The 8685-nt window shown below is 41.5% G+C and overlaps 1 protein-coding gene across 1 annotated transcript in view; it reads left to right on the top strand.

Annotated features, from left to right (window-relative positions):
• mpdz (multiple PDZ domain crumbs cell polarity complex component) overlaps window positions 1-8685 on the top strand; it is a gene marked incomplete in the record, with an annotated part of 77493 nt that overhangs the window by 64005 nt on the left and 4803 nt on the right. The window contains 8 exon segments of the mRNA XM_014004314.1: window positions 528-636; window positions 1563-1708; window positions 2160-2243; window positions 3061-3254; window positions 6692-6839; window positions 6917-7003; window positions 7083-7185; window positions 7257-7414. Coding sequence (XP_013859768.1) covers window positions 528-636; window positions 1563-1708; window positions 2160-2243; window positions 3061-3254; window positions 6692-6839; window positions 6917-7003; window positions 7083-7185; window positions 7257-7414 — 1029 coding nt within the window.

The raw sequence follows: 8685 nt of genomic DNA on the forward strand, positions 1-8685 counted from the left end.
CCCTCTGACTGCTGCAGGGGCGTGTCTTAGAGAGTGGCTTTTATACCAGAACACAGCCGCTGTGAYGAAACCGTGGAGAAGACACGTCACCGTGGAGAGCCGTTAACCAATATGCAAATTAGCCTGCAGTACCACTGCTCCACCCATATGAGCAGCAAAAACACCTTTTTAGACCAAATGTTACAGATTTGAACAAATACGCACAAAAACTTGAAAAATTAGCACAGAAACAGTACTATATAACATTTAACTTTCAAGTTAATTTTGGGGTAAGTTACTCTTTAAATAAGTCTAAGGCTCCAACTGCAATACTCTAAAACTATTTTTGTGTTAGCTGAAGACATATTTYGCTTCTTAKGTGTGGAGTTTTCATTGCTCAGCTGTTTAAAACAAGATTTTCTGGCCAAACTGTTTGTGTGCAAAGATGGCAGAAAATTTGTCTGGAGGGTCTCAGTCTGTACTGAGTAAAGGTCCAGTCAGGCTAACCTTCTCTACACCAAACTCTGTCCTTTTTCTCGTCTCTCCAGTCGACTTGTCCGGACAGAGGGAGCTCAGRGGAACTCGCCATCAGCCTACCCAGCATGCCTATCACCACCTCAAACACYTTAAGTCAACCAGAGGCAGAAGTTGTCACAAGTGAGTCGACAGTTTTTAGTTTACGTTGAGAGACAATATATTTTGGGTGAAAATGCTGCATTTTAAAAGTGGCTGAATCAGCTGAAAAAATTAATTCAAGCTAAAAGAAGCAGAACACTAGCTAAAAGTAGTCAAATATTAGCTAAAAGTGTGTAAACTTAACTAAAGGGTAAGTTTAATGCTACAAAAGGTGACTAAAAATTAAAGCAGCAGTGTTTAAAATKTTAAGTAAAATTAAAGTAGGTAAAGCTAAAGTAGCTAAAGTAGCAAAAGGTTTGCTAAAAACAATAAATGGTTAGCTAAAAATTAAAATAGCAAAAAGTATCAAGAAACTAAAAGTGGCAAAAGGCTGGCTAAATGCTAAAAGTAAAGAAAAAGCCGACAAAAAGCTAAAAATAACAAGGCTAGCTAAGAATATCAAGCTATTGGCTAAAAATGGCAAACGGTTAGTTAAAATTTTAAGTAGCAAAAGGCTGGTTAAGAGTTTCAAAGTGCTAACTAGAAGCTAAAAGTAGCAAAAGGCTGTCTAAATGCTAAAAGAAAACAAAAAGCTGACATAAAGCTAAAAATAACAAGGCTAGCTAAGTAGCAAAATGCTAGTTAAAAGCTTAAAGTAGCCAAAGGCTGGTTAAGAGTTTCAAAGTGCTAACTGGAAGCTAAAAGTAGCAAAAGCCTTGCCCAAATTATCAAAGGGCTAGCAACAAGCTAAAAGTRTCAAAAAGCTAACTGAATCAACATTCACTGTATTAATAATACCAGCATCCAGAGTCCAGGTTGTGTGAGGAAGAGCGTCCATCATTTAACAGTTTGCTAAATGTTTTACGTGAGTTTGCTCACTTTTGCAGCCCCTGCAGAAGGGAGCAGCTGAAAGGAAAAACAAAAACAACAACTGCTAACTAGATCAAACGGCTGACCTCCTGTTTCAGGTCTCAGTCGCTCATCCTCCCCGTCCACTCTGACCTGCGACCCAGCGACCTGTCCCATCATCCCCGGCTGTGAGACCACCATTGAAATCTCCAAAGGCCACACGGGGCTGGGCCTGAGCATCGTGGGAGGCTGTGACACCCTGCTGGTACGAAACAGGCTTTAACTTCCTCTCACYGGCTTCGCCAGGGGAGTTTGTCTAACTCGTAAAGATATAAATGGCTAATGTTTGAAGGGGTTTTGTGACTGTACTCCCACCCGTGATGCCTCTCAACGTGAGCTGGGTCTGACAGAGCTGTGGCAGCTCAGGAATGTAGGAAACAATGTTGTCACAGCTTCTCTCCTCCTGCCATCGCCGTCTTTTCTGTCTGCTCAGTCAGGCTTGGGGGGGGGTCAGCTCATTGTCTGACAACCAATCCTGGAATGCAACCTCCAGACCCCACACTACTCACCCAAACGCACAGAAGCTGTTCTCTAACATCATTCTGGAAACTTGTGTTTTCCTCCAGTAAAACTTGATTTCTCCAAAGATTTCCACCTGAATAAACACTTGATTGGTGCTTTTTGTCCTTCACCTCTCTGCTTTCCTCTCTCCTCAGGGAGCCATCATCATCCATGAAGTTTATGAAGAAGGAGCCGCCTCCAAAGATGGCAGACTGTGGGCGGGGGACCAAATCCTGGAGGTACCGTCGGATACAACGAGCGGCACGTTTGACCTCAACGAACCATTTAGTTTAAAACATAAAAGTGTTTGGTTTTTTCCGAGGACACCAAAAAAAGAAGCTTGATAATCCGACGGATGAAAGTTCTGTTAATAACGGCAACAAAGAAGTAAAAAACAAAGGGGAGGGATTGAGAAAACCACCAAAGTGTCCTCGTGTGTTTTATGAACACCAAGAAGTTAAGTACCCAGGCTCAACTTGGATGTGCCCTCCCTTTGACCTCAGGCTTTGTCACGGAGGGGCGGAGCTTACGATTGTAGTTATTGTAGCTCGCTCTGTGGACCTGAACTGGAAGGCACCCACCATTATGACTTAATTACCCTCCGCTATTCATTTTCTGTCTGAAGGCAGTTGTGTTTAGAAAATAAGGTCAGAGAGGCAAAGTGGGGGAAAAAAAGGGAGCAGTTTCCCACTGAACAACCGTGCTGTTGGCTGCTCTGGGAAAAATTCCTTGCATGTCCAGAATGAAAGCTAATGTGCTATTAACCCCTTTTTATTGTGGTAATAAATGAAAATGGTGAACATTAGTCGTAAAGTGGCTACTTGAGTTTCTCACCAAATTTTGTGGGAAGGCATACCAGCAGTTGTTGACATCATCCAATTTCCATACAAAAGCAGACAACGATGTTTGTTAGCAAAATAACAGTTTCCCCATAAWTTAAAGCTTTTTGGTACAGCCTTGTACTGTGATTTCTTTTGGACCTGCGGTGTCGTAACGTGCCAGTTTTGCTTTGAAGAGATTTTTTTTTTATCTCTCTCTTTCTCGTGTACATCTTAGGTAAACGACATCGACCTGCGAGCGGCCAGCCATGACGAAGCCATCAACGTGCTGCGGCAGACCCCGCAGAGGGTTCGGCTCTCGGTCTACAGGGACGAAGCTCAGTACAAGGAGGAGGATCTGTGGGACTCCTTCACCGTGGAGCTGCACAAGAGGCCCGGTCAGGGTTTGGGCCTGAGCATCGTGGGGAGAAGGTGAGGGGCTGTTTACAGGACATTCACAACAGAGTGTGTGCTTGACTGCTGTTTGGATTTTTGTAACTATACAACAGTTTCAGTGGAGGATGCTGGTCTTTCAAGGAGAGGAAGCTCAGTTTCGGCCTACATAATAAAATGTGTGTTATAAATTCTTCCCTCCGTTCCTTTTGAAGAAAACGATCTGTGACCCTGTCACAGAGCTTGTTTTTAGTTTATAGTATTCATTTCATTTAAAAAAACAAAACATTACACACAACAAAACAATACAAATAAAATAAAATGAAAAGTAGCAGCGGAAGAAAAAGATCTTTATCTGCTCCTGTTTACAAAAAATATTAATTTCAATCAATAAACCAAATAACAAAACAAAACAAAAAATTTAACTCCTCAAACAGTGACTCACAAATACAAATTAAACAACTTCATAATTCTTTGATAATTTTGCTTTGATGATTTTTTAAAGGAATTATTTGATCCAATGCTTTTATAATCATTTTCCAGATTATTCTATAGTCTTTTACAGCAGCCAGCTCACTTTGTACCAGGACAGCTGAAAAGACCTGTTATTTCCCCACTGTGGGATCAATTAAAATGTTTTTTTATCTTATGTTTCCCCACCTTTTGCACCAAATTAATCTGAGGAGTTGATCAGCCCTTCTGTTTAACTCTAAGTATTTCTTTGTAAACAAGACTGTATCAAATGGTTTCTCCAAAATCCGGTCCACAACATTCAAACTCTGYCATTATGTGCAGCTTGCTACCTAGCTAACTCACTAGCTGGGACTGGCGCGAGGCTAGAGTGAAGTGTGTCCACCTTTAACACAAGCAGATACAATAAAACCCACCAGAAATAAAACCTTGATTTGTTGCCAGTCGTTTTTAACAAAGAAAATGCCGCTAAGATGATTAGGAAAGTCTCCGGTTCAGCTCAGAACAGAAACWAAACTAAAAACTGCTCCCACTGAATGTTTACACCAAAACATCTCTGATTCGCTCATTTCGCTGTCAATCAAAAAGGGATTCAGGTTCAGACAGATCATCCAATCATCATGCAGAATCTGGGCATCCGAACCCGCCCACTGCTCCATAGACTCCCAGAGACGCTCAGCGTCCGGGGGCGGKACAAAGCCCAGCATTTATCCAATGGCTCGTCTCGTTTCGCTGCATTTTTTTGCTTCACYRYTGAAGTCTGTGGACGCTCAGCGTCCGACTGTTTAAAGCTCTGTGAAGCAGCGGGAATGAGGGAGAGGAAAGCTGCGTCGTTACCAGTGATAAAAAGCTGATTCTGAACAAAAGTCGAGCACGTTGTAGCGCATATTTAGTCAATGACATGAACACACAACAGTGTGTATTTGATCACTTATTTTTTTACATTTCAGGGGAAGCTGAGCTTCCCTTGCAGTCTTGAAGCAATCGCCTCTGGACAGTTTTATCTAGGGGTGCACTGATAAATTGTCCCGATCATTTATCAGTACAGATTTCCTTAATTTTGGGAGTTAGAAGATCGGCCAATAYTTTAATAAGATCGGTGGAAAAGATCGGCTTCTCATCTACCTCCCCTTTTGTTCTGCTGTGAGCAGCTACCTCATGTCCAGTTAAAACAAGTTTGTATTGTTTCAAGGGTGTTTTTCAGTGTCTGTCAATAAAAATAAATTTGAAACATTGAAAGTGCATTGTGACCTTGCTGACAGTGTCAGCTATGTAAAATATCTATATCGGCCAAAATCGGAATCAGCACGTCAGGCTTTTTAAATGTCGGCGATCGGCCAGAAAACTGCAATCAGTGCACCCCTAGTTTTACCTCTTAGTTTAAAACTGGATTGATTCCACAGCAATACTTCCTCTCTTTATAATACTGGATCAGATTGGTCCCAACTGGTTTCAGAAATGTTGGTACCAGAGTGGTAAACTCTCAGTAGAGCCAATTAGAATCTTAAGAAATGTAAGAATTATTTGCAATTGCAGTATTTCTATTTTCTTCAGCACAGATCGTAGGATCACAGGTAGCCATTTACCGTATTTATTCAAGAATAATATGTAAAATTTAATCCGTAAAATCATCCATAAAGTTGTGGGGTAGTAGTATACTGGTATAAATATTTTTTACTAATGTATTTTAACTAAAATATCGGCTTCATTCACAAAATGCCTGAGTCCGGAAATGAGACCATGATGTAAAAAGCTGTTGAAGCGAACTTACCTCTGACGCTCCTCCATGTTTCAGAGTGAGATAATAACAGATCCAAGCAGGCGACATGATGTGAAAAAAGGGGGGAAAGTGTTCCTGCACCTTAGTAATGATAATGAACTAATGACATTAGTGTGTAACCGAGCCGCTCCTCGAACAACAACAAACACGTGTTCGTCTGTAATGGCTGCCGTCTACCGGTGTTCTGAAAAAGTTTGTATCCCTGAAAAAAGTTTCCCCACCAGAGGGGGCGCTCGCGAGTAGGAAGTAATCTGCTTTTGCCCCAGAAGATGGTCCAAATCTCATATGAAGTCTCTGACTTTTGTGTTGGCACATCCTGGTGGACTATGWGTAAAATGCCAGAATTCATATGATGCTGCTACAGCTGATATATATCTGTTGTCAAAATACCTTTTAGTACATTTGTTGTTAAAATAAAATGAACAGTCCAATGATCATTTTACTGATATGTATAAAGACTGCAAAGGCTGAAAAATCTTGAAGTCTGTATGAAACTGGAGGTAGATTGAGGATTAAACTTTTTATGCTTTTCAAGCTCGTATTAGACATGAGATCGTATTATACATAAATAAATACTGTAATCAAAGCCTTATGTACACATGTTGTCAGGGAGGTAATGCTAGGGTTAAAATTAGGTTTAGATTTGCACAAAATGTCAAAATCATGGACTGTATTTAGTTTTTCTATCTTCTCCATCAAATAGTTTTCACATTTCCTCTTGAAAAATGTTGTAAAAACTCACAAATATATGGGTTTTATTGACAAAATATAATGGTTTTATTATTTTTTTTAAGTGTCTGGCAAATCAGAAAGATATATAAAAGCTGACCAGCAGCTTCATTTTTCATTCGGTACATTTCTTCCTCTCTGACGGTGGTTCTGTGTGCGAAACCCTCAAAATGCCATAAATAGTGGAAACTGCTGAGGCCACCTAAAACGCCTTGCTGAGAAGGAAAAGTGCAAGGCAGCAGTTAGTGGYGAGGAGCTGTGACAGCCAAGTGTCTCTGGTTCAGGGTGTCGAGTTGGATCCATCTGCTCTGCTTCACGCTTTGAATCTTTATCCGTGTGGAGATCGGCACCCAACGTGTGTGCTTTTATGGGAGATCATAAACTGCATCCTCAAAAAAAAAAAAAACAAAACATTAAAAAACTGTGAAAAAATGTTTGGAAGCATTGGTGCAGAGCTGATCAGCACATCTTACGATTTCTCTATTTGATCCGCCAGAAACGACACGGGGGTGTTTGTGTCCGACGTCGTGAAGGGCGGCCTGGTGGACKCGGACGGTCGGCTGACGCAAGGCGACCAGATCCTGTCGGTCAACGGCGAAGACGTCCGGTCGGCCACTCAGGAGGCCGTGGCCGCCCTGCTCAAGGTGACTGGACTCTCGCTGCTCGGCGCGGCCCCGTCTTTTTGCCTCTGCTCGATTTAGAGCTGGTCCTTGTGTTGCAGTGCTGCGTGGGSCCGATAAAGATCGAAATGGGGAGGTTCAAGGCGGGACCCTTTCACTCGGAAAGAAGGCTTTCTCAAAGCAGTCAGGTAATTTAGCTCAACTTCAGCATGGACTGGGATCCATTTTTTTAAATCGTTTTTTTAAATATCAATTTTCTGGTTACAGAAAAGCGACACAGGCAGCACTAAGGTGGCCCATCTATCTGCTTCGGACCCTGGAAATCTCCCCGGTGATTCAGACCAACCAAACAAAAGCCCGGAGCGTACGGGTTAGAAGATGGTAGATTTCATTCAGACGTGTTCAAGAGATCTGTTTTGATTGTTTCTCYCCTCCTGACAGCTGCAGACCAGGACGTGAGAACGGTGGAGCTCACCAAAGGCCCCAGTGATTCTCTAGGAATCAGTATAGCAGGCGGAGTGGGCAGCCCTCTGGGCGACATCCCCATCTTCATCGCCATGATGAATCCGGCCGGCCTGGCTGCTCAGACGCAGCTCAAGGTACAAGATTCACCTCTCAGCTGTAATCTCCTCCTTTACCCTTCAGCAGAGTGTAAAAACAAGGAATGTGCATATTTGTCTGGTTTAATGCAGAAAACCTCAGTTATGCAGCGCAGTCGTGAGCCTTAAAGGCCATCGGAGGTCGACAGCCTTCAGCCTTTAGGCAGCGTCCTTCGCTCTSACAATTGTGCCAGTGTTTGACCGAGACAGGGGGTGGACAAAGGACTTAGCCAACATGGATAATAAATCTCCCACCCTTGCCTTCAGATTGTTAAGTCCACAGGGAGGCTCATTGAAGAGAAAATGTTTTGCCAAGTGAGAAATGAGAGCTCTGCGTGATACAAATTATTCAGCGTYGTTTGACTTTCGTGACGTTATAAAGTTTGGAAACAGCTTGAGCCATTGTTCTTGCAGAAATCACACAACGGCACTATTTTCTGTGCTGTTAGACCCAAAATAAATGTAGCTAAAAAGGATAGTTCAGATCTTTAGAAGTGGAAGGATTGTGAGCAGTTGATATCTTAYCTGTTGCAGATAGCACTTTGAAAAAAAAGCTTTGAAAAGTAACTTAATTTCTGACTGGGTTAATGATGTTTAGCCCGATCGGGKTCAAGTCTAAATTAAATTTCTGCTGTTGCAAACAGGTCCAGGTGTCAATTGGTATCTATTTTTTTACGTACATAAAGTTCACAAATTTCCATAAGCAAGTAAGCAAATCATTACAAATCATTACTCCAAACAATATTATCGTTTATCGCAATAATTCCCGAGACAATATATCGTGACAGGTGTAATAGAAAACACAATTTTATAAACCTTTACATCGTGGTCTGTTTTATGTAGGCAAAAATATATTGTTCCTGCTGGACGCGCTACAGCTAGCTGCTGCTGTTAGCCTTTAAAAGTAAACCCATTTTCTGGAAACTAGGACAGCACAGTATATTGTCATGTATAAATGTGTTTATATTATAAATTTAATATATTTTGGTGTATGAAATAGATCCCTACTGTCTTGAATGTTCATATACAGCGGGTAAAATAAGTATTGAACACGTCACCATTTTTCTCAGTAAATATTTTACTAGAGGTGCTAATGACATGAAATTTTCACCAGATGTCGGTAAAAACCCAAGTGATCATACAAATAAATCAAACCATAAATGCCCAGAAATTAAGTTTTTTGTAATAATGTTGAATGGCACAGGGGAAAAGGATTGAACACATGAAGATAGGGAGGTGTAAAAATGCATAGAAAGCCAAGACACCAGCTG

Source organism: Austrofundulus limnaeus, unplaced genomic scaffold (assembly GCF_001266775.1).
Source record: "Austrofundulus limnaeus strain Quisiro unplaced genomic scaffold, Austrofundulus_limnaeus-1.0 Scaffold23, whole genome shotgun sequence".
Lineage (NCBI taxonomy): Eukaryota > Metazoa > Chordata > Actinopteri > Cyprinodontiformes > Rivulidae > Austrofundulus > Austrofundulus limnaeus.